General features: G+C 39.4%; 2 protein-coding genes across 5 annotated transcripts in view; one reads left to right on the top strand and one right to left on the bottom strand.

Annotated features, from left to right (window-relative positions):
- Positions 1–6,607, bottom strand: part of tbc1d22a (TBC1 domain family, member 22a) — a 155,595-nt gene extending 148,988 nt beyond the window's left edge. For all 4 annotated transcript variants that reach the window (XM_038738352.1, XM_038738354.1, XM_038738353.1 and 1 more), the window contains exons 1-5: positions 6,386–6,607; positions 5,874–5,930; positions 4,097–4,280; positions 3,570–3,819; positions 728–910 (exon numbers count right to left, since the gene is read on the bottom strand). In XM_038738352.1, coding sequence (XP_038594280.1) covers positions 728–910; positions 3,570–3,819; positions 4,097–4,280; positions 5,874–5,930; positions 6,386–6,447 — 736 coding nt within the window. In that variant the 5' untranslated portion in view covers positions 6,448–6,607. The remainder of the gene's footprint in view (positions 1–727; positions 911–3,569; positions 3,820–4,096; positions 4,281–5,873; positions 5,931–6,385) is intronic.
- Positions 6,608–12,151: 5,544 nt separating this feature from the next.
- cerk (ceramide kinase) overlaps positions 12,152–26,732 on the top strand; it is a 39,811-nt gene continuing 25,230 nt past the window's right edge. Inside the window, exons 1-3 of the mRNA XM_038738932.1 lie at positions 12,152–12,406; positions 24,539–24,676; positions 26,311–26,433. Coding sequence (XP_038594860.1) covers positions 12,238–12,406; positions 24,539–24,676; positions 26,311–26,433 — 430 coding nt within the window. The 5' untranslated portion in view covers positions 12,152–12,237. The remainder of the gene's footprint in view (positions 12,407–24,538; positions 24,677–26,310; positions 26,434–26,732) is intronic.

The following is a 26,732-nucleotide window of genomic DNA, read 5'->3' as shown; positions in this document are numbered from 1 at the left end:
CTTAAGACTTCAAACATCATTGCTTTGCCACCTTCACTCCAAGTAACCTTTAGCTTTAAAAACGATAATAAAAATATCTTCAGATTCTTTGCAGCTACTGCTCTTTAATAGCAAGCATAAGCATTTCATCACATAACGTTGTGTTATAGATTGGTCACTGGCTGGGTCTCAACGTTCAACGCGTGCACTCGGACAGGCTCAATCTGCTTTGATGTAGTTAATCTACTTGTTGAAAAGTTGGTGCATAGCAGTTGCCAAAAGTTAGTTTCGGTGGACACAAAGTCGCCTGTAAAGAGGGAGGTCTGCAAGGATTTCATGGCCACTGGGGTGGCAGTGGTAGCAAAGTCTCTGGGGTTGGATAAACAATAAAGGCCTGTCGTTTGGTTAGAACAAAGGCCTGTCATTTGCTTTTGTTGTTGCTGGTATTTTTCCCCTTGTAATCTGCATGTCCAGATGGCTGGATGACTTTCCCCACTCGCGGCATCGATAAAAGCGCAGCACAGCTGGCAGACAGAGTGAGCAAACTAAAGAGTGAGGAGCAAAAGAGCGCACGGAAATGAAAAAGTGAAAGAGCTTACAGAGCAAAAAGAAAAAAAGGCTAAACTAGACAAAAGCTGAGAAAAGTAGAGCGAGACAGAGCAGCAGTGAGACAAGTGGACTGTGCAAGAGGGCATATTGTAACACAAACTGACATATAAGCGGAGACTTTTGGATGAGTATCTCTTACCAAGATCTGTGTTGGGCCCAGTCAGTAACTGTTTGAACTTATCCAGACGGGACGCTTCCCTCTCGGTCATGGCCGGGGTGCCAGATGTGTTCTGGTCAGCCATGCGAGCCACAAGCGGGATGACGGGCGGCCTGTGGGGCAGAGACCGTTGTCTGTGGAGGGCTGCGTGCTCACCTGCTGTGTCTGGCATAAAGAGTTGAAACAGTGCAAAGGGTTACACAAACACAGAACAAATGGAGGGCTTTCAGATGATGCAGCACATGATCTTGTGGCCATGTTGAAGGCTTATAGCCAAACAGTGTTGATGAGATCCGTAAATACAGTACATGTGAAATGCAATGTTGGAGACTGACGAGTTCCTGTTCGCATACTATCCACTTGTACGTTATACAGCAAACCATAGATATTGCTGTTCTTAAAACCGCCGCAGTACAGTTAAAGAACTGCATTTTCAAGTTAAGTGAGTCTAATCTGTATCACACAAAGTAACAAAGGTGGTGATGAATGTATTACTGTTAGTGGCGTGTTTTGTAATGAGCCTGCAGGATGGCAGCAGTTTTGGCAGCAAAAATTCTGATTGAACTGTAAAGCCTTTATAACAAGTAGACAAACACATTCATTCATTCTGCTGAGGGCCACATGTTCCTCCCCAGATTTGCTAAAAAAAATTTTTTTAAAAAGACAGAACGAAACAGTGGCGCCACACAGAAGCTATGAAAAAGCTGGTGAGGTCAGGACTACAGTGTGGAGAGGGACGTTCCTTCTGTCACACTGAACACAAAGCAGAAGTTCATAAAGATCCCTACAAATGGCACTGCCAACTTTTCTCAGCACTACAGCGAACTGCCACACATCTACTGCGTGTGGAGTCACACAAACGCTCCAAAGCAATTAAGGAAACCGGAATGCTGCCAATTTTAATATCCTTTTCAGTTTTTACAAGAACAAATAAAAAGCTACAAATCTGTTCTCAACTGCTTTATTTGCACTTACAAAAATTAAAATAGATTATTAAAGCCGGCGGAAGCTTCATCACAGAGGAACCTTTTGTGTTAACAATAAGCCCCTTTTTTATGGTCCATTTAATAACTTTTAAAGGGCTTTAAAAAAAAAAAAAAAAAAAAAAAAAAAAAAAAAAGCCAAGTTAGAGGAAGTTAGTAATGCTCACTTGCCAGTCCCAGTATACTGCATCATATAATATATGAAGGAGAAAAAATACATCAAAATGCATAAATAGAGCACACTTCCCCTCAACCCCAATACAATTACAGTATCAGTGTAGAGATTTGTTACAAAATCTAAACAGAGGCTTCAGAGAGCCTGGTGACCAACAGCTTCTGTATGTGTGTGTATGTGTGTGTGTCTTTCTAAGCTGGAGGGTAGCAGGATGGACAGTGCCAAGTCTGAGTATATAAAGTGGAAGTGTATGGAGAGAGTCTTGGCCTCACTAATGAAAGCCATGCTGTGTGCCATTATCTAATTAGACAGGGGTAAATGTGTTCACACTATTTTTTGCTATCACCTTGCACACACAAGAAGAGAGAAGACAGAGTAGACCAAGAAGCAGAGGAAAAATCAAATCAAATCTACAACGAAACGGGACACAGCAAACAGCCTTACTGTAACTGTGCATGTCAATTTGTTTGCCCACCTGCCAAGTACAGTGTATTAAGATTGTTATAGAAGCTCTGGTGTTTTTGCAGTGTGCTCACTAGAGGTGCAAAACGTGTCGTCTTGACTATCGCTGAATATGAAGTGGCAGTGCATGCGAGCCTGTGCTTTGTCTTCTCTGAGAAGATGAGAGGAAATGCCCGAAGGCAACGGACTTCTTATGTTATCTGTATCTAGACGCAGCAACAGACAGAATGGCAGACAACCGAGCAGGCAGATGACCTGCCAGACAGGACAGTAGTCTGCCAGACGTTCACGATGTACCGCGTCTGCTACTATTGCTGCTGATGTTACAATCTATAATGCAACAGTAGAATTTGGAACTGTGACACAGCAACAGCAGGAGCCATGACACAGAGCAGATGTTGCGTACTTCAGGGTTGAAACAAGGTGCTCAGGGGCAACACACCCAAACTGAAGAGGAGGAGTAGGAGAGAAGGTGTCTCTCTCTACTGTCATCTGATGTTTATATATATCAGTAGAAGCAGGTGAGGGGAGAGGGAGGGCCGGAAACAGATGCCTCAGGGATTATTATAAAAATCTCACCTTCACTACAGCGTATCCCCCCCTTGCTTTGTTTTATTTTGACTGCGAGAGAAAGGGATAACAGGGCTTTGTCTCTACATGTTCTGAAACTGTGTCAATGCTGAGCCCTGTACTCTCTGTCTACCACCAGCAATTCCAATCAAAGCACAACACTGGCAGTGTATCAGTAACGCTGCTCTACAGAGTGATAACATCTGCCAAATGTTTTCTCCCCATTTCTCTGCTGTTTTGATGCTGGGTGGCTCTGTTGAAAAGTGACACTGTTTTGAATGTGGTGACACTAAGCAGCTGTGAGACCACAGTAAATAAAAACACAAACACAGATAATGATGCAGACAAAAAAAAGTAAGTTGTCAGTTTGTAAATGTGAGTAAGTTGTTTACTTAAATCCTATTTCTGGCACAGCATTGAGTTAATATGGTGATTATGGTGGCGTGTTGTTCCCCCAGATTAAACAGTTACTTTTACAGGATATGTTTATGCATTGGCCAAACATCCTATTAATAATTACACTAAAATAAATGTAACAAAAACATAAGAGAGGGGTTTCAGTATGTCTTTTCAAATTTTACTTTTAGTACGCAGGTGAGCCAGAAAACTTTTTGGACAATGAGCTTTCACTGACCTTTAGGTGACCCAATTGGAGCTTCGCTGTGGGACTTCACTAGGCGGCCATCAGTGTAAGGGCTTCTCTGGGAGGCAAACGACACCTCTGGGCCGGTCACCTCTCCTTCCCCCAGCCTGTCCTCCTCATCTTCCTCCTCATCCTCCTCGTCCTCTGCCACCTCCTCCTGCGTGTCCTCTTCTCTCTGTTCCAGCTCTGTTGTCTGATCCTGCCTCTGTCTCTCCTGCTGCTTGCTGTGATTCTCAATCACCTGTTCAGTTGACAGAGAAACCATGTGTGTCAGCTGTGTCGCAACTGTTTATGTCATAATATTGTCAGGAAAACATGCTTCTCCCTACGAAGTTGAAGATGTAGTGGAACGGGAAGTTGTTTAAAAAGGTGCTAACATACACGAAATTGCTTATTTATGGACTGACAAGACTCCATGATGATGTCATTACAGTATGTAGGGCACTTGTCCCTCAACCAAGAATCTGTGGCAGAAAAACATTCATTAGACTTAATAGTTTGTATATATGTTTTCTCACCTTATTGGCCGTCTCCATGACCACCTCGATATTAAGGTTCTGTGCAGCCATGGCCAGCAACTCGTCGTCATCATCCCCAACATCCCAGGCATCGCTTGTGATGCTCTCAAACTCCTGGAAGGTGGTAGCCTTCTTGGGCTTGCCTGGCGTGGCCGGGGGCGGCTTGTTGCCTGCTTTAATCAGGCTGGAGGACAAAAACGGGGCCATGAAAACAGAGAAGATAAGGGAAAGAGGATGCGATTAAAGAAGTTAAGAGAAAAGGCGAGGAAGAGGGGAGTGTAGGAAAGACGGGAAAAAAACAGAAGTGGCAGGAAAGGAGAGAAAAGGAGAGGGAGATAAAGTAAATAACCACAGTGAGGATAAGGGAGGGAAAAGGACAGAGATGAGATGTGAATCATTTTGAACCTGAAAGGGTGGCAATGTAATAAAAGAATGCTAGCCTTCTGGAAAAAAAGAGAAAAGCTTAACAATTAACAAATTAACATTTGACACCGGATTTTAAAAGAATTACCAGCGAGAACACAGAATTACCACAATTAAACACATAGGGGTATGAGTCACCACCTCTACACACACACAGGTCTCTAACACGAAACAAGACTGAATCAGTTCAAACAACATTTCATTGAGCTGCTGTCTTTGTGCTGCAAGGACACTATTTCATTTAATGGGAACAAGAGACGCAAAAGAAAAAGAGAATTCAATTAAAGTCAGCCATTCCCGTTCTATCATGCAATGGAGAAAAAGGGGAGTGTGTGTGTGTGTGTGTGTGTGTGTGGGGGGGGGGTAAGGTGCTCTGATTTCTTACAAAGACAAGGATTACCATAATAAAGAGAAAGACTTGTCCATATTAGCTTCCATCATAAATTAGAAGAAAAGAGAGTGTCTGAATATATACCCTAACAAAAAACAAGCAAATTAAATTCAACCCTCTGTAGAAATCTACATGATTAAACATCCGTTGGAAGAATAATAGGCTGTTTTTCTATCTGTGTGTGCGTGTGTGTGTAAAATGAAGTGGTTCATATAAAATTTGTTTTACACACTTAACATTTTAAGACTCTACAGTTTTTTTGCAATTTTTTTAGCTCTACACAACTTACTATAAAGTCCAGACTTTTTCTTGTTTATTCAAGAATTTAATTATTAATAAAAATTAATTCACTCACACATTTTCACTCTAGAACTTTGTAGGTATCCTGCAGTTCTGAAATGACTTCCATTTAACCTTATTTGTACTGGACATGATTACAAGTTAAAGTAAACTGAAATTGTGCCTTATTCATATCAAGCTGTCCGGCCAGCCATTTTTTGTTAGGTTCATCTCCACTGACACTGGAGAACAGGACGGTCCATGCAATGTAAAGAAAAGGTTACTGCAAAACCTGATATATGCCATTTAATTTAAGCATGTTGCGGTTTTGGCCACATGCCAGTCCTTGATGTCACAACTGGTGTCAGCTGTCAAATGGCTAAACAAACGCTTCCACATTCCTGACTGGGATGTGGCTGTGACTATAATATGTTTAAATGTACAGAATCGATCCATGCCACAGCTGTTTTCTATCTTCTGTTAGTGGCTGGGTCAAAACATCATCTGATTAATGAACACTGGGATCTTCCATGATTAGGGGAGATATTTCAATCCACCGTTTAATGCATAAAATAAGTCAAAACAGCAACATATATAGGAGCAGCTTTAGCTAGGGTTTCACGTAGTATAGCATCTGAAGCAGACGGTTAACAAAAGTGTTACACCTAAGTACACTTAACTTACTTTGCATGAAGGAGCGGGTCGAAAGGAGGATGTTGTGCGCCATACACATGCTGAATGCTGAGGAAGAGAGAGAGTAAATCAATGAGCTCCTAACTGGCTGTCAAGCTAGTCATGTTAGCTTCTCGTTACTCAAAACAATATCTGTTAATGCTACAATACTGCGACTAAGTGTGATTAAAACGACTTTAAATTGTTGTAAGACCATAGCTACTCCGTAATGTAAAATGGTTACTGTATATACTTAGTTAGTGTACTCGGATTTGTTGCCCAACTGTTAGCCGCTGTTAGCAACGTAACTTAGCTCATAGCCAGCTAACAGCAGAAAGGTGTAAACTGTATCTGCGAGACTAATTTACCAAAGAAATTGGTGCGATAAAAGTGGTGAAACTCGCAAACTTTGTGCTATACCGCAGCAGCGTCGGTAAAAGTGGAAGTTGCGTTGAACAGTGCGGCGTCAGTTGAGTGAGGCTAGCTACGCTAAGCTAGCCAACAGGAGGGAACACGTCACTTACTTGCCAGGAACCTTCGCTGCGTTTCTTTTCCAGAACTGTTTTTTATTCCCGTCAGTCGACATTTTCCCTCTACGGTCCGACCACTCCTAAACGCAAACACGCGAACGCTGTCGTTATCTGTAAAACGTGAAATTTGTGTTTATTTACACCAGGTACCCTCCTCCAAAACTCAGAAAGCTGCCATGTTGATAGTGCCTAATCGGCAAGCAAACGCTGCTGTGATTGGCTGCACGGACAGTTCCTCGATGTGAGCCAATCACAAGTGACATCCGCTATTAGGTGGCAAGAGAAGCTGTGACGTCATGGCCCAAGGTCTTTCCCATGTTGACAGAAACTGCAAGCTGTGTGTCAATCAAGAGACCCTCAGCATCAGTACCACAGGCAAGGAGGGAAAATGCTTACCATTACCATTCCATAGTAGATTATATCAACAGTATAAGCTGATGCATTTATAATTTAGTAGGGCTTACTATTGTTTAGACTTATATATATAATACCATATATATAATATACTGTAGTATTCATTTATTATTATCCAGACACATGTTTTAATATATATTGATTGATGCTTTGATTATTATGGACTGCAGGTTTTCATTGCTATGTCACTAACCAAAAAGCATCAGCTAGACAATTTATCAATGCACACTCCCTGGGAGGAGGGGGAGGTCACAAAGTTGACTAGATCATCATAAACATTAATATCTACAATTTTACCATAAAGAAATGTACTGTAGTTCGGTTGTAAAGACACTCTGACCCTAAATAAGTGTTTGTCTCTTGACACGATACAGCTGGGGTCAGCAATTACGTTGGGCCTGTTTTCCTCAGCATTGTTCACACACTGCGGGTCCAGTGCTTTACAGACACGGTGGAAACACATTCCTATTTTTAAGATGTGTTGTTTGTTTATTATTCATGTAGGAATAACACAACATTTATCAGTTTTAGTTGCATTGTATCTGAGGGCAGACGTCATTAATCCAGTTACTAAGTGAAGACTGACAGAGTTACAGCAGTTTATGTCAATTCTCATTTGTGAACACATGTTCTGTGTTGCACTTATAGTATAGAGATGCAACTGGTAGGCTTTCCACACAGGACAAACAGTAGCCTGCTTTATTTATGGTTGACTGAAAGTTAACTGTTTTTGACACAAATCTGTTCTCAACAGATAGACGACAATATATTATTTACCAGTGTTATTTATTTTGTAAGTTTATTAGACCTCATTACAGCACGTACTGCATGTACTGTTCAAATAGCGTGCCTCTCATAATGTCAGGGTAGCATTAGATGTTACAATCAAGGGAGGATATTTTATGTAACTGTTAGTTGCTGTGGGTCTGAAAAAGGTAAGCAGCAGACCAAACCACTGTGAGGTAGAGGGCTGGACCGGGACAAAAAAATCAGCCCTGGCATTTTGGGCCGAGGCGGCCCACCAAAATCGGTCGGTCCATCAATCCATTTAGGGGGTCAGATTAGGGGTATGATGAAACACAAGACTGGTGTGCATGACTACTAGACAATAATATATTATAATAGACCTACTATTTTGAAAAAATATTTATAGATGAAATATTTGATATGGGGGTCTGGGGGTCCTCCCCCTGAAGATTTTTAGCATTAAACACTTGATTTCCTGCATTCTGGAGACATTTTCTGCACCAATTTAAAAGTCTTTGTTTTTATAAAGGGAAGTACAAAATTCAGGTGGCAAGTGACAATTCACAATATAAAAATATAATAAAATAAAATGCAGTAATCAGTAGCTTATTATTATTTTTTGCTTAAGTTACTTTTTTGGACAATGCAGATGTTTCTTTTATATTTACATTGCAGGTTTTCTTATTGTGCAAATAAACTTTCTCATAGCATTTTCATTTGTTAATCAACATTTCTTGGTGCAAGCCATTTTTAAGAACATTTTTAACAAATGCTTTCAAAAAGTGGTGGCTACATGTCCCCAGCATCCCCACTGTAAATGACCCTCCTTCCCTGCCCCCTCCCTACAGGTTGAGATAGATTGATAGATAGATAGATATATACTTTATTTATCCCGAGGGAAATTCAAGTATCCAGTAGCATATAAAACATACATACATTAAACATACATTAAACGTATATTAAAATAGAATTAAAATTAAAATAACTGATAACACACAGTGCAAAAACAGTAAACAGTGCAAATGGAGTGCAGATGGAAGTAAAGAGTACAGATTTTTCTATTGTCCTCCCTGCCATGACTAGGAGCTGTTGTACAGTCTGATGGCCAGGGGACGAAAGAGTTTTTAAGTCTGTTGGTGGAGCTGGGCTGGGACAGCAGTCTGCCACTGAACACACTCCTCTGCCCGATGAAGGTCTTGTGCAGAGGGTGGTGGGCGTTGTCCAGTATGGACAGCAGTTTGTCCAGGGTCCTTCTTTCTGCCACTGTCACTAGAGAGTCCAGCTCTGAGCCCACCACTGAGCCAGCTCTCCTCACCAGTCTGTCCAGTCGACCGGCATCTCTCTTCTTGCTGCTTCCTCCCCAGCAAACTACAGCATAAAACAGGGCGCTGGCCACCACAGACTGGTAAAACATCTGCAGCAGTTTTTAGCAGATGTTGAAGGACCCCAGCCTTCTCAGGAAGTACAGACGGCTCTGCCCTTTCCTGTGGAGAGTGTCCATATTTTCTGTCCAGTCCAGCTTGTCATGCAGCTGCAGCCCCAGATATTTGTAAGTCTACAAGAGCTACTCCATGCTTACCGCTTCACCTCCACTCTCCTCCTGCTCTCTCTGTCCCTCAGCCCTGTCACTTTGTCCCTCTGTTTCGCTAACACACGCCTCCTCCTCTGCCTGGCAGTGGCCACCACAGCTCTTTTACTCCTTCAAGTGCCTGTGGCTTCTCTACACAGCTGATGTTGAAGCTACCACGGCAGCAAACATATCGATTGTTTTTGTGCATTTGGCGGCAGCCTTCTGAAGAATGGGGTTTCTTTGGCCCGTAACGCAAGAAACAGAGAGCAGAGGGGGTGGGGGCTAGTAAGAGATGTGATTGGGCCAGCCCAGAAAGATACCCAATGGGCCACTGTCCATGCTTTATGGGCCGATCTTTGGCCTGTTTTTTAAAAACATTTATATAAATAAATAATTTACGTTACACCAGCCCCAAAGGTGCGTCGGCCCACCGGGCATTTGCCCGGTATGCCAGATTAGGGGGGTAGGACATAATCTTTCAAGAATTAAAAAACGCATTGGACTCATAGTAGAGTACAAGAGCTGTTAACTACTTGTGTACCAAATACATTAACTAGATGCTAGCAAGGTAAATTTTAACACGTCATTATGACATAAAACACCCTCTTAACAACCTCTTTAAACAACATAAAATAGCATATTAACATGTCAGTTTTTGACATCTTAAAACAACATAAAATAGTGTGTTAACACATCCATTTTAGGTTCTACCACTTCATGAGTTTCTTAAGTGAAACCCTATATATATAAAATTAATTAATTCCCCACTCAATTTACCTTGGTATGTTCAGAAGTAATGTAGATTGAATTGGGCTTAAAAAATATTATTGATTATTAATAAGTATTGATAATGAGGAAAATGTAGCTTGTATACAATATCATCCGTAGTCATTTAATAAATCTAATTTAAATTTTGTCTTTTCATGGAATCACAGATTTCCCGTTTAAAACACCACATTTGTGTTCAGAAAGAAATTCTTATAAACTGAGACTGGATGAAAACATACACGGTCAATTCTTTACCTTCTGGATAGGACTAAGAACCCCTAGAGGATGTAGAGTACTGTGACTGTCAGAGTAGGTGAGGTTTTGTTGCCCCTATTAAACTCTAAAATAATGTACAATTGTTACATTCTGTTGATTAAAAATTATATCAACAGTATAAGCTGATGCATTTATAATTTAGTAGGACTTACTATTGTTTAGACTTGTTAATATACTGTAGTATTAATTTATTATTATTCAGACACATGTTTAACATGCATTTAACATGCTTCGTCATGCTGCCACCACATTTTCTTTTTCCCTCCATCTGCTGTTGTGCTCCTCCACAGGAGAGAAAGAAAGACCTGCATCTACCTGAACCTGCTTCTGTAGGGCTACTTTATATTATGACTGCAGGATTTTCATATAGGCCTAGCACCATTCTTGATATTATAATTGTGATAGTAATTTCAAATGAATAGAACTGCTATTTTGTTAAATTCATATTTTGTGTAGGCCTTTTCTTTTACTGGATGTGGACAATAAAAATCACTGACTGGTTGTCCATTTTATTGAAATAATTCAAATATATTGACTAGATATTGACGGAACAGCTGTTATATATATATAAGCCAGAGGGACAGATTCGGCTCACAGGCCACTTTTTGCCTACCAAATTGTAGGCAAATATTGCCTCTAGCATCTTTACTCACACTCACCATTAACCTTCACTGAATAATACTTTTTAATAAAAAAGTCAATTTGATGAAATTCTCTAGTCTGCAGTTGGGCAAAATGCACAAAGTGTTATTGACCTTTGGAGGCCTGAATATGAAAATGCACCATTAATAATTCAAAGCAGAAGATTTACATTGACAATAGCATCTCTAATGCCCTTCTTATTGAGTTTAACTTCTTATTAAGTTAGGTGGAGAGAGTCAGGATAAACTATCTTTATTGTTAGAAAAAATATAAAATAATAGATACATAAATACGTTGAAACACATTAACATATATTTATATTTTTGATATCATTTTAATGCACAAATTGAAGAAACTGGTGGGTTTACATTTTACGGTAATTATACCTTATATGATTACATGTGACAAATAAACTTGATTGACTGAGAGACATTATTTGCATCATCTTAAAATCTGCCCAGTTCCCTCTCCGTTAAAAGCAGAGGTAAGGATGTTGTGAAGAGCAAACCCACTGTTGCCTCATCACGTTCTGAAGGTTATGAAAGGGTTAACTTTCCAGTATGGAACAGGATGGAAGCACCTAACTGCCCTGAGTCATGAATTAGTGAGTTGATGTGTTTACCCAACCTGCTGAGACAGTAGTTCCACCGAATTGGAATTGGAAAGTAGACAGGAGGAAAGGGTAAGAGCTCTCACTCTGTCACTATTTTCCGGTACTAAAAAAGTTGCCTACGCTGCTGTCAGGGTATAGATGTTGGTGGGCAAGTGGTAAAGTAAAAGTTGCCATTTCTGCAGATATGTCCTATTAAACAACATTTGAGATTTAATTGTTATATTTTATTTTTAAATAAAATTACACACAAATCAAAAACACAGCTAATTTTACATTTTTATTTATGTTAAGGACTCCAAATGAAAGATTAAGCTGGCATCACATAGTGGTGATCCATAGATCAACCATACCACATCTGTGAATTTTCTCTAATGATAAGTATTACAAATACTTATGGTAAAATGAAAATGGCATTATTGGCTATACTAGGCTGTTTAAACCCACTTAATATAGGAAGTAAATGTAACAAACAACAACATAAGATAGGACTATAAGATTCCTTTGTATGAATTCTCAAAAATAGGTTAGAAATAAAGAAAAAAAAAGTGATTTTCCTTATCAGACACTCATTTTTAATTTTATGGCCTTTCATGCCAATTTGCCAGGCTGTGATTCCAAGACAGCACAGAATGGAAAGTAGGCCAATTTCGTTTTTACTATCGAGTGAATCGTCTTCCTTATGAACGATCTTTGTTTTAACCCTCCTCTTCTCCTGAGAGCTCGGGCCGGCCGGGTACAATGACTCCTCACACCCACTGAGACGCTGAACGCGCTTTGTTATGCGCGCCGTAACAAAGTTGGGAATCGCTGGATGAAATGACACGTGTGAGCGATATTATGGAAACACAACCCAGATTACTATCCTCGAAGCTTTTTCGGAAGCACAGACAGGTAGAAGTTGTTCTGAATCGCAGTGTTTTGGCGTGGAAGGAAATTGAAAAGAGCGGAAAACGAAGCTCGGGCATCAGCCTCATTTCTGAGACAGGTAAGTCTAACTAACACTCAGAAGTGAGTGAGTCTGATAGCTTTGTTATAATTCCACGTAAAACTGCGTTTGTTTAACGTCTTACAATTTAGTAACATATAGCCTATGCCAAGCAGTCCAACTAATAATGTTAAATAGATATTGAAACAAATAAATAAATAGAACATTTAACAGAAACAATCATGTCAAAATATCAAATAAATATATTCTAACCAATGTCGTTCAGTTGTAACTAAGCCTGTATTTCCCTTCAGTATGTAACCATTGTCACCTATACAAAGAAAAAAAAGTCTGAAGCAGCTGTCTTCCCACGCTGCACTCCTTATCAGGATCATGCACATGTTGAGGGAGCAACAGTCAGGTCATGTAGCTACTGTAGCTGGGGTCTGTACACCGACAAGAGCAGGTCACACAGGTGGGGTTTCAGTCAAAGATAATTAGCAGGCTCCATTTCTTACAAGCAAACACTAATAGGGGTTGACTGCAATGTAATATGTCCCAGGGGGAGGAGTTCATTCATTCTTTCATTCTTTCATTCATGGGGGGGGGTTCTGCCCCAGTGAACATGGTGAAAATCTCCAAAAGGTCGGCCTGTTAGGAACTAACCTAAACAGTTTCAGCTTGGTCACTTTGTTTTGAGTTTATCCAGGAGAGTTTGAAAAGGCAAAATGAGGCAGAATTTTCTCAAAGCGTAGCTACAACACTATGAAATGAATTAATCCTTACACATCTGTCCTGACACTTCATCAAAATGCTGTTTTATAACAAGACTTTTTAAAGTTGATGTTTTTAAAAATAATACAGTGAAACTAAAATTACAAAACATGCTAATAAAGTGAGACAAAATGACTTACTTAGTTTAGCATTTAGTCTGATGTATCCCACTCCTTCTAAACCGCATGAATGCAACCAACTTCAAAACAGATTTCTCTATGTATGATATATATAAATGTAACGGTAGCCAGCTAGGCTGTGCAGTGAGTAAACCTCACTCCTCGACGTCTTAAGAGACGTGCTAGCGACAGACGCTAGCGTCTGTTGGTTCTAGCCTCCTTGTTAGCGCGTCTGCTTCCCATATCTGAGGTCACAAGTTTGGGTACAGACTGTGAAGTACAACCTCGGGGCCAGTTACATAAATAATTTCACAAATACATTTAGAAACGACTGTAATAGTAGTAATACATCAATTTGGCTAGTTATGTGTTTGCGAAGAGTTGGTGGTACGCAGTCAAGGGTTACAGTGAGCTGAAATCCCAAGGTAGGGAATTTATTTCAAAAGCATATTTTTGTTATATATGTTGAAATTCTATTTACATTCCAACAGCAATCAATAAATTAAATTCACTGACACAAAAATGACAGAAGCCCGATATCAGTGGCTGTCGCGAGACTGCGATAAGCACAGCCTACTTACCTGTTTACCTGCTCACCTGGCCCCTGTATTCATTGCGCATGGAAAATGTGTCTTTGGGGAGCGGCCTGCAGACGGGGTAGGATTTTTTCATTTGGATTTTTTCAAAATCTAGCTGCCTCTCTGTAGTTTCTTCACCATTGTCTACCCCAGCTTTAATGATATTTCAATATCTATTTAACCAGCATGATAGCTAATGTGCACGCTAACCATGACGATGGAACTCTATCTTTGATTGATTGTTGATTGGCCACTGTCCTTAGTTATGACTTTACATCTAAACTAGTCAGGTTATGCCCCAAGTAACTGTAGTGCAACCAATATTAGTAGCGTATTTAGTTACTTACAAACTAGTAGTTACTAAGCCTCTAGTGTGGACTTTCCACCCTAACTTGAGGAGAGAACTTCTGCATGACTTGGGCAACCCAGTGCTGTAACTTCTATTCTTTTTACTACAACAGTGGTTGTCATGTTTTGGTTCTTTGCATCAGACAACTTCCACTTAGTCCTTGCAACCTCCGGAGGCTAATGTTTATCTAGATGAGTTCTCTGGTCTGCAATTACTGTGCCATATAGAGTGGAGTGATTACAGCTGGCACTGCACACTTCAGTTTAAACCTGGCCATTGACCTTCTTCAAAGTGGTATCAAGCGCCCTATAATAACCTGCCATAAAGACTTTCATTTATTGAGTCAATGTTCAATGCGGCTACATCAAAACCCCCACCCGCGAAAGTGATCACAGTGACAAGAGCAGGTCAGTTTACCATGGAGTTAGGACTCAAACAAGGAACCTTTGCAAGTAATAAGTATCCAGTAAGTTCAACATCAAACACCACTGTTTAAAATATAGTCACTCTTTCTGAGAAAGAATGACTTTAAGTACTTAAACTGAAGTGGCTAATTTTATATATATATATATATTTATATATAAAAATATGCAGTCTTTGAGTGCAGTATGGTTATCATTATTAGTCTAGTTAATCAGTGACTATAGAAAAGACAGCGGTGGGGTTGACTGGAGTTTGTCCTAATGTCTTTTCGCCTACCCACACAAAAAATTATCTATTTCTGGACTGCACTTGTTTTTACATGTTGTTTACTTTCACAAGTATTCCACACTTCCCTCTCTGTGCACTTCCTTCTCTGTGTGTTTACCTTAGATTTAAAGCTGTCGGAGACTAATTGGTGAAATGTGTTTGAAAGGCAATTGGCAAGGTTTCCAAACTCTAGCCCCTTACCCACATGGTCACAGGTCCAGTGCCCACAACAGTAGAAATAATGCAAAAGTAAGTGAGTCAGGAGTAGGATGGGCTAATTGTCTTTGTCACTTACAATGTCACTTTCCACTTGAATTGATTGAAAATGAAAAATAAAAAATGTGACAAAGCAAGCCGGGATATCAGATGAAATATAATAGATGGAAGCCGACATGTTAGACTTGTTGGTGCAAATTTAACATTTTCTATCAAGTAATATTTAGAAGTTTAGAAAAATAAGTGAATCCACTGTAGCAAAGAGAAGACAGAAAAAGTTAATCCCGGCTGATAGCGGAAAATCACGCAGCATGATTCAAATTTGACAGGTCTTCTTCAGCTCATGTTTTCCATTTTTGCCCAATATATTTTCCCTACCATCAAGCTGACACCCAAGTGCCATAAATGCCAAGAGAAATTGTTATAAGCGGTAAACATCACGTTGGTCTTGATGCTGCGGTTTAGACAACTATTAGTGGATATTACTGCTTGACATTCAAGTGGATTTGGTCAAATCAGAGCATCCATCAGTCAGATGTGCTGAGTAGAGAACAGGACAGGGGTATCCTAGAAAAGGTTGTTATTTGTTTACACACAGATTTGCTCTCACACAGACACACAAACAATATCCAATTGCTGAGATGGCATGCCCCTGAGCCTAGAGCAAATCCTATGTCCACATAACGCCTGAGTCACTCCTCTGATACAATGCACGATCCCATCTTGGAGGAAAATCTGGAATAAATCATGGCATATGCTTTAGAGAGCATCTCCCCTTTCCTCCAAATCACTATGCTTAGGGAGTAGTACTTCCTCAGGCCCTCTAAGCCTGGATATCTCTCCTGGCCAGGGGGGGTTTTAGATATTTGCTTTCCCATATGGCAGAGCTGAATACAGATCCAACACGTTACAGTCAAGGATTCACTTATAGCGATACTGGAAGCATTGCAAATCATGCTGAAATAGGGTGTCAGGATCACAGAATACCCTCTGTAATAAAATCTGAGAGCAAAAACCACATGTAACAAGTAACAAGCAAAACACAGCTACATGTATTTGTGCAGGCCTTAAAAGTTTTGAAAAAGTGAAGACTATAGCCATGCTAGCAGCTCTGTGAGCTAAATGCTAACATCAGCACCCTAACATGCTCACAAAGCCGTTAAAATTTTGTCCTTAAAACTTAATAGTTGCTATTAAAAAGCTACTAGCACTTATTTATTAGTTCCTATTAACTTTTCCCATTTTACTAGTGACAGTTTTATACTAGTACTTATTTTATGCAGGTTTTTGGCATTGAAATCAATGGGGCTCTGCAGTACAGATATCGCCTATTCATTATTTACTAGTAACTATTTCCAATTTACTTTACTTTGGTTTAGTTAATTAATTAATTAATGACTAGTCAAATGACTAGTCATTAATAAATGACTAGTAATATAGTCGATAGTAACATTTAAATTATTACTAGTAAGAATGGAATAGTTACTAGTAACTAAAAAATAAGCACTAGTATCTAATAATAAACACCAGTAAAATTGAGATGTAACTATTTAATTGGTAACTAATGAATAAGTGATATCTGAACTGCAGAACCCCATTGATTCAATGGCAATTAGTTACTAAAAAATAGTTACAAGTAACTAATGGAATAGTTTACTAGTAACTAATAAATAAGTACAAGTAGCTTTTAAATAGCAACTAGTAAGTTTTAAAGAATAATGTTAAAACGACTTGCCATGCAATGCCAACACACTGATGTTTAGCTGGTTTATTTACCACTGTCACTATTTTAGTTGAACGTGTTAGAATGCTAACATTTGCTAATTGGCACTAAACACTAGTTTAGTACTGGTACTTTTGGCATAGGTAGTGAACTAGCATTGCACCCCTAGTGTCTGTTCTCCTGTTATACCTTCCACCTTTGCAGTCCTTTCCTTTCCTCTCCATCTGTTTGTCTAAGCTTTGGCTTAACAAACCTATTGTGCTTGGGAGAATTCCACATGTCTTGTTTGACAGCTCACTGCCATGTGTACCCAGGCAGATCTGTGCTTTGTAATCTAAAGCTGGTGCTCAATGCACAGCCCTGTCTGTACATTGAGAGACGGCTGCGGAGGGAGTGAGAGAGATACAGAGAAATAAACACAGCCAGAAAACGACAGGTGGAGATTGGGGAAACTGCGGTTTATGCTGCATTACTGGCAGCAATACAGGCGCTTTCATTACATTGATTGTGTTTATTTACCCCTGGCTTGGTTCAACAGGAGTAAAGAGCAGGACCTCTAAAGCTAATTACACAATGAATCAATGACCTGGATGATGCCGTGTTGGTGTGGTTGAGTGACAAAGAAGTGCAAAACTATCCTCTCCATTGTAGGACATCCACCTTGTTTGATAAAAACTCTGGATATTTTCGGGATATATTGCTGTACAGCACTTGCATACATGGACCCCTCTGCAACTAATATCCAACATGAGTCCAAAAATGCTTGCATATTAGGTTGCGTCATCGACAACATAAACAGTTTTATCAGTTTCACAGCCTTAGTTCAATCTTATCCCCTCTCTTGCATCTGTAATATATGTCACCTGGATTGCAATATGTAAAAGAAAAACAGGAAAGGCATAAAAACAACATAAATAGAGTGGGAACGCCTAAGAACGCAAGCATTTCCTTAAGCTTGCACTGGCTTGTCCTCTAACACATTGTCAGTGCCAAACCACAGTAACAATAAAGGGATTACATACTGATCCACTGTGTAAAGGGAGGGGTGCAGAGAACAACAGCAGAATATGAATATGATGACAGCTTCTTGTTGTCAGAGGACTAAAAGAAGGTGAGGCTAGGTGCTGAGCTGTCAGAGATATCACATACACAAGCACAAATCTCTTGTGCACACACACATGAATATATACTGAGTTAAGATCAAACCCTTCAAGATCACCTCCATATCTGCCGTACACCTCTTCATAGTTTCTACATTAGAGATTGTCTGGGGTTGGGTCTCTTCCCACCCATGTGTGAAACATCTAGGGTGTGATGAGGTGGTGTTGTGAGGCGCTGTGTAGGAAGCCAGTACTTTCAGTGGAATCCTGTCATTCACTCTGCAGGATGAGTAGGATCATCCATTCGAAACATTTTTCACAGATGTGTAACCGGCCAAGGTATTTATTGATCCACCATAAATGTAAAATTCTTCCAATGTAGTTTAACATTAAGTAACTGTTGCTAAAATCATTTAAGGTAGCTCATCATTTAAGCAGCGGGGCTTCTGCCATTCAAAATGGCAAAATTTATTTCAATGGAATTACCAAAATTGGTGGCTTCACTTGTGGGGACGAAGTAAATCTGTGCAATTTTTCCAAGTTCAACTTTGGTGAAATTTTACATAGAAATTTGTACCCTCAATCAATAGCATTCCCTATTGACAGCCCTGACCTTTGAGGCAACGAAGAGCCAGAGACTCATAAAATAGTACAAAATGTCTTTGGAATTAACTGTGTGAACTTGTGTCCAGTTAGCAAGAGAGCTAATGAGTTTATTGAGTGACAGGGGTGTAACAAAGTTAACTAACTTAAATAACGTTTTATTTAATGATGTACAGTAGGGCTGAACAAACAACTGTAACAAATTATCAAAATCACTATGGCCAAGTACAATTTCCAAATTGCAGGAGCTGTAATTGTTTGATAAAGGTAAAATGTGTCGCATCACTTTAACGTAAGTGAAAACACTGCAGTGCTACAGAGTTGCCCTGGCCTACAAATCATGTTCTCCAGATGTAGGGAAACGTTCTTGTTTGTTACAGACCCCAAAATCACTTCAAAATCATACACAGATTTTTTTCACTGAAAATAAAACACAAAAATTACTTTTCCCACATCTGTCAAAATAATATAATGATTTATTACACATATCATTCAGCGATATTGTAGAATCCTAAGCAACGCAATGCTAACTGCAGTCGCTCACCAGCCAGCCCTGCAAGCAGGCACTATGTTCACCAATCAAATTTTTCAGGAAGACATGTAAATTAATTTCACCATGCCACTCTCGGGTGTGGTCTTGTGAGGGATCATGTGAAATTGGCCATTCCAAATTGGCAGAAGAAACACCAAAGATTTATAAAACAACACAGATAAATTTGTATCGCTCGGATTAAATAATAGTACTTTTGAAAATACAAAAAGACAGGGGTGCAAAAATTGACTTGCAAGAAGGGTACCATTTTGTAACATGTAGTGTCCTTTTGTACACCAAAACGAGTGTTTGAGAATGAACAACAGGTCTTCTTCAGAGCCATGCTCTTGAATTACATAGTGGATATTATTTCTACCAAAAGAGCTAAATTTAACTGACCTCTTAAGCTCTATAACGTTAACACAAAGATCCCCTCTCTTCCATTATTATAAGATACAATTATTGCTAAGATAAATATTAAAGTTTGTGCCTATGTTATTCTCATAATATGACATACTTAAACTGCTACACTAGTCAGTGCACTCTGGCATAGGCAGACTTTCCCATATCCCACACCTGGGACATACAGTCATGGGCTGAACAGTGACTAAAGGTTGCTTGTGCTTGCATTATCACATTTAGTATTGGAATGAACATAGTGTTGACATGTAGTATTTACAAACTGTACTGTTTTTATAGCAGTGGTTTCCAACATAGGACTATGGTTCTTAGCAAGGTGTCCCAACATAAATCTGAGGGGTCACAAGCTGACCAACAAGTTGAGAGAGCAGAAAAAAAAATAATTACTTGATATTTTTACCTATAGACCTATGAGAGGGAATAATCACAGTTTTGGTTAAACTGCTCACAGCCTGGAGGCTTATGTAACTTGGGAACCACTAGTGTATACAGTTTTGTGCAATACAAATTCACAGATTGTGAATCTGCAAACTGGCCCTTTTAACAGATTGTAACAGTGCGTTGCAGGTGTTAATCCATCTCACGTGATGAGGATGGAAACCAGTAGCACTGTGGGCCCTGAGGGCTTGGGTGTTTCTGGCCCAGTAGAGAAAGGCACTAACACTGCCAGAGTTAGGGATTACGTTCACACTCGGGGCAAAGCAACACACTGCCATTGCCAGAATTTGAGGTCCATGTCCTGTCTTGCACATAGATAGAGTTACACATGCCAGAGTTAGGGAATTAGTGTTTGTGTTGCTCCTTGTCTCATTCCATGTGGTTGTCTCTGTAAACTTGGCCTTATTTCCATGGCAATCAAAGGAATCATATCTATAAATCTTGTAAATTATGTACATACTTCTTTAAAAAATCAGATTAAAGTCATCATTTCAGGACTCACATATTTAGAACTCTATGGCAATATTTGAAAACATTGATATCAATATCACCTGGCAGTGTCAGATGTTTACTATGGGCTCTGCCGGTAATCATGAGTCAGTAACTCAAACACAAAGTGTCACGCTCCAGGTCACACTAATTTAATCACTTATGCCTTGGCCTATAGTTGAAGCAACAGTAATAATGTTTGTTTTTAATTTTTGTGCTATTTATCTAGGTTGTCCTTCTCATGACTGATTACTTATGCTTTAACGCTTTGAGATGTTGGGGCTCGTCCTCTCACACTGAAGCAGCTGTAAAGTCAAGTACTGGCTTGGTTGCTAGATTGTTTTTATTTTTAAAGTGATGGAAAAACATGATAAAAAAACTCATCACTCATTTCAGAAAATGAAAGCTGGACACAATCTATTACATTACCCTAAATGGCACCAGTCTTCTATATCAGTGTTTTTGGTATCACCTTAGCTCTGCAGCAACAACACAAGTTCCAGACATTAGAAAATAAACCCTTAGCCCTCCAGTTCCTGCAGGTAGCAGACCTCTCCGGCTCGCAGTAACTCACTGAGCCCTGTGGTATGAATAAGCAGCACACACTGGCTGACTGCCAGCGCTAAGATTCTTTTCAAGCACAAAGAAAAGTATGTCAGAGCAGAGCAGAGAGGATCTGCCTTGTATGGCCGAGGGCTTAGCATGTAGCTTAGGGACTGCACTGAGCTAAAAAGTAGGGAATCTGTGTGTGGGTATGTGTGGGATTATTGTGTGTGTGTGTGTGTGTTTATGCTGTTGTGAATGTGTGTGTGGCAGGGTTTTTGGAGCAGCGATAGAATGTGGGGATGTCAGCTATTGTTTCCAGTTCCTTCCATCGCATAGTTCACTGGATTTGTTGGCTTTTTGCGAGTTTCTAGGGTTAATTTCATCAAGTTGTTCAAAGGACAGGGCTGACTAGAGAGAGAAAGATGCCGCCTGTTGGCTTTTTGGCTTTGACAGAAGTAGATTTCCTACCTTAGCTATCACACAAGAAGATTTCATGCATTTATCATTTTTTATCGATTTCACTGTAAACCAGAGAGCTTAAGATAACAAACTTTATATGTGTAAAATACGAGAGATTTTAATATACTCCACCGAATGATTTGGCACAACTCTTGTACAAGTTTGGTGCTCAGATATGAAACAAAACAGCAAGATTTCATGTTGAATCATCTCAAATTTAATACACTTTCCTGTAATCTTTGGTTCGTTCTGACTATAGCCATCATTATCAACGTGCAACATTTTACCAAAGATAATCTGTTTTGGCTTATCTGTGCACGCTTGCATGAAATGATTTTTGACATGTTAGATTATCCACTTAAATACACAGAGTCTGTTTTGTCAGCACATCTAAATTAGCCAAACTATCAGTATAACATGTCGCACAACAGAAATAACAAGTAGAATTGAGTCTCCGCTATCTTGCTGCTGGGTTGTACTACTCACAATGTCATGACGTGTTAGAAGGTGTGCTTAAATCAACAGCTCAATCTCTAAACTTCCTCACTGATTTGTATGTTTAAGGTACTCCCTTAAAAATATCCACAGGTATTAACCTATTAACCTAGATCTTATTGTCAGTAATGAGCCATTATAGGCCCTTTAACAGAATACATTTTTTACCGGAAAATGGAAATTTAAGAAAAGCTCGCAATATAGAAGTCACACTTACGACCACTTAAAATGGAGAAAGGTTGACTCAACCTTTCTGTTGTGTCCTTGTGTACCACAATGAGCTCAATATTAAAGCTATGCCATTTGTTTATTTATTAAGTTTAGCTATCCTTAAAAGAACAGTTTAAAAACGTGAACATTTTATTTTGAAGGCGAACAGTGTCTGTTTCCGGTTTTAGACTTTCTTGTTCAATCTTCATTGTACAAGTTGGATAATGGAACAAGCAGACGCTTTTGAGCGCTAAATTACATTGCACGTCTTCATTCAATGCGACAATAACACAGCATAGTTCTAACATAGTTTAGGCAGCATTGGCTCTGGAAAAATTAACTCACATGGGTCAACATACTTTTGCATTAGCACAAGTAAGACAATGAAATTAGATAATAAACCCTCTAAACTGGCAACTGCAGATGAATTATTCTTTTACATGTTGTTAGCCGCTGTTAAGCTTATATTCATGAAATACCAGTGTTTTGTTCTGAGCTTGAGGTTCTCCAACTTCAGTGTTAGCCCAGGACTTATAGTGCTGTGTGCAGTCACCAGGTCTAAGGTTAAGCTTGCTTGCTTGTCAAACCACAATTCTTGTTTTCTATTCCTCAATATGTTAAATACTGAAGGTGTGGAGGCTTTGGAGTTGTTTAAAGGCACTTTTGACAGAGCTGGTCAACCAGAACCTCAAAGTTGTAGCTGATGAATTATTTTGAAAGAAATATATGTAACCTCAGTAAAAAGGTTCTGCTCACTTGTTCTCAGACATCCAGGTCAGGAGAATTGAACATTATTATATGTACAGATAGCCTACATAGGCTGAACAGGATAAGCAGTTCAGAAAACGTATGCAATGTATATGTCACAATAATTTTCAGTAATCTATTATATATTTTAATTCAACACCAACAATCACTTTGGCAGAGCACTAGATGCCATTTTTCAAACAGTTGGCATGAAATTCCTCATTTATTTTTTTTTCTGAAATAAAGTCATTACCCACATGCCCATAACTCTTCCTATTTGTCAAAGTGTGAATATCGATGGCCATAAAGTTATTCATGCCTGGATGGCACATCATTTTTATTTGAGAAAGAAATGAAATCCTATTTCCTCAGACTCCCAGGAGAGAAATAATATGTCATGCCTTCCTCCCATCCATTTCACCATATCGGCTGAATAAATTTGTAAGAGAGACTGGAATGGTGTATGTAGTGCAGTTGAAGAGGTCAGTTAAACTCATTGCAAGTAATATTGTCCTTTCCTGGTACAAAGTGTACTTTTGAATTTGTTCCGTTAGTAGCGTAGCCATCTTATAGGCGTGGACGCTGAGGATTTCTGGATGTAAATACAGACAGTTCACAAGGGACAGCTATTATGAGATTTAGCGGAGAATATTTAGGCATTGTCTTGTTAGCATTGAGTTGCATCTTTTTACAGTCCATGTCTTGGGTATTTATGCTATTCTTTAATGATTTCACATTGCCTTGATCTGGATGCCTGTGCTCACATAGTAACAACTTGTCCTCACTTACCAGTATGGATTTGAAAAGAAACAATTTCCCCAAAATCTCTTTCATTTAACTCGGTCTTTCAAACACAATAATTGAACAACTATTAAATTCTTTAATTTCACTTAGCAGCTCTTTAAAGCACCTGAACCACCCCAACTCCTCACTGCCAGGAGGTACCAGATCCCACCATACTTGACAAATTCTGTTAATGAACAGACCATTCAAACGCTGCCAAAGTCATTGTAAGCCAGCAGCCTGAATCCTGTTCCCGTGGGAAAGAAGAAAAGCTAAAGTCATTAAGTTTTCTGTTTGTGAAATGAATGATAGGCTGCCATTCTAAGGTCATCTTAACACACATACATCTGTAATTGAATAGATTAAGCTGAATTAATTAAGGGAAACCTAAACTTACTTGAACTTTCATTTACTATTATTTAGCCTCTTGAGGGCAACAGAAACAGTTGTAAACACAACACTACCATATTATCATCTTTTAAGAGATGCTAACTTATTGGCAAACAGTTGACTATTTACACATCCAACAGATCCAGAGTAATATTAGCATTAAGTAGGGTCTCATTTGACAAATGTTAGTCCAATATTCACTCTACTTTCAGCTCTTTGGTCTCCATCAACTCCTGAGGGAAATATCTGGCCCGTCAACTTTTTCAACTAGCCACAATGTGTGTTACTGAAACAGCTGCCTGTTACATCTGGAAACAAGGCTGATAAGAGCGGTGAAAACAATTAACAAAGAAAGAATTTGCAGTTTGTCAGTCCATCTAATCACTTTCACAGTAGCTTTGGTTTGTCAATGTATGTCTGTGTACATGTGAGAATGCATTATACAGACTAACTGTGCCAGCAAAAGAGCATCATGCTTTGTTATTGTGTAATGCAGTTGAGTAAAATATGAACTGATTCATCTCTGTCCAGCCCACAGCCATGCAGTCCAGGTTTGTGAAATAGTGGCTGTCCGCAAGACCAAAGATGATGACAAAGGCAACACAGAGACCAAGAGGAGTCAGAAAAAAGCAAAGCAGGACTCCCAGATGTATCCCCATGCATTCACAGGTATAAAATATATGCTGATATACATACTTTAAGGGACATTCCACTGATTTTGTTCACTTCAAAGTCAATTTACTCACGCTACTTGGCCTCTGATAACAGTTGTATGTCTTCTGTGGCTCTGAATGGTAAAGAATATAAAGACAGGATATCTCAGCTTCTACTGCATTGATTTTGCATCTTTATGGAAGTGCGATCCTTAATCGCTGAAGTGCTCCTTTTTTAAGAAGTAGTGTCTTTTGTTTTTTCTAACCACATTGCTTGAAGCCAGTTTTCATCACTGTCCCTTTCATTTTTACTTTAGTAGGTTAATGCCACATCACAGTTACATTGTGGGCAAGTGTGCCAATAGCCTGTGTTCAGCTCCACCAATCACAAGTGTTCCGACACTGGAAAAAAGCCTGTAGACAGCTCTACAGTCTGAAAGTAATGCATTAAGAGAGCCCCACGCAGCTTAGCTGACTGGGTCTAAGATGGCAGCGTGCCGGTGACTTACTAATGCTTAATTTTGAGCCATTAGATTATATACAAACAAGATCGGATTTACATGATTTATCACAGAAAATGTGAAAAAAATTACCTCACTAATGTGAGCTTTTACTGGCATATAAGTGTGTTGAGTCTGATTTGACTGCATTCCCATGATCTGGGGAAACTTGGCTTCAAAGACACGTTCAATCACTTACATCCTGATTATGTAACTTATTAAAGGATGATTGTAGACCCAATCTGAACGTCGCACTGCTTACCCCACTGAAAGTACGAGGTACTATAAGGGATTTGGAATGAAGAACTTGCAAACTTGAAAAGTTAACTTTTCTATCTGATGAAAAGAATGCTTAGTGTGATAATTTGACTTTGAAATGCTTACCGAGTGAATCTGCTGTCAAAGTGCTTAGCGAGTGAATTTTTGGTCCTTAATGTAAATATTTCAGTAATGTTCCCCAGCAGGATATTATGCGACTCCATCTCTACTTTTTGTCTGACTATCAGCAGAGCCCTGTTTTACTTAACTGACTTCTTTTTCATTTCCCACATGCCCTCATTTCTTACTCATTCACATATCTGATTGACTTGGCTGGTAAGGATAAAGCCAGGGTTCATTCTCAGGCCAAATCTGCACTGTAGCAAAGCCAGGTAGCACTGAATGTAGTCTGTGCAAAATGAATAGATGGGCAGTATGGAAGGTATGATACCTCTCTGCTGATGTAAAAAGACCTGCCCCAGAGCCCCAAAATACTCCCCAAATTATAGGTCACAAGCTATGATGGGTGTTTCACAGTGATTCCTATCTGGGAAGGTAAGGCTTTATTTAGCACATTTGGTGTTATCTCCTGAAATCAGAACAGGGGTTATCTTGTTTTGATGACACCATCTTTCTTCTGTTGATACTCCTTTTTCCATTCTATGAGGTGTCGGTTGGTAAGTGGTAGTGGTTAGAGTGTAACAGAAAGGTTGAAGGTTCAATCCGTGCAGACATTACTTAAAATGTCTGTGTGAAATGTAATATGTAAGCCATTGCCACTGAGAACCTATGACAAATATTTAAAACAAATCATAGTATGGCAAGGCATATTCTTTTTTTTTTTCTTTATCTCACACTCACTGTTCTTTCCGTCTGTTTTGTTTCTCTACAGTTTCCTATGTTAGAAGGACAAAACTGCACCAGTGGCGGTGTAGTGATGTCACCTTCCACTGCGCCAATCAGGGACTCTGCGACCAGTGGATCCAAGTTATCAATGAGCAACTATTATTGCTCAGTATGTTCTGTTTAATGATGTTGTGTTACAGATGCGGTGATGTACTTTGGACTCCAGTCAGAACCTTAATCAGAATCAGTTTATTGACATAGGCGCCTTAAAAGTGACACGTATGTAATCTGGATGAGTTGAGTACTAGGACAAATACATATAAAATTGGAGTATATACAGACAATTCATAGGACCAAAGGGCAAATGTCACTGTAGCACAAGTGTATTCAGTAGCACATTCTCGTGTGTAAGTAGCAAGCTTGATAAAGCTAATACTGTGAATTACATTATATACTTCCATAGGGAAC

This window comes from Micropterus salmoides, unplaced genomic scaffold (genome assembly GCF_014851395.1).
Source record: "Micropterus salmoides isolate LMB-PRFRI ecotype aquatic unplaced genomic scaffold, ASM1485139v1 Ms_hic_scaffold_23, whole genome shotgun sequence".
NCBI lineage: Eukaryota > Metazoa > Chordata > Actinopteri > Centrarchiformes > Centrarchidae > Micropterus > Micropterus salmoides.
The sequence above is the reverse complement of the archived record's forward strand: the minus strand, read 5'-3'. Positions and strand labels throughout refer to the sequence as shown.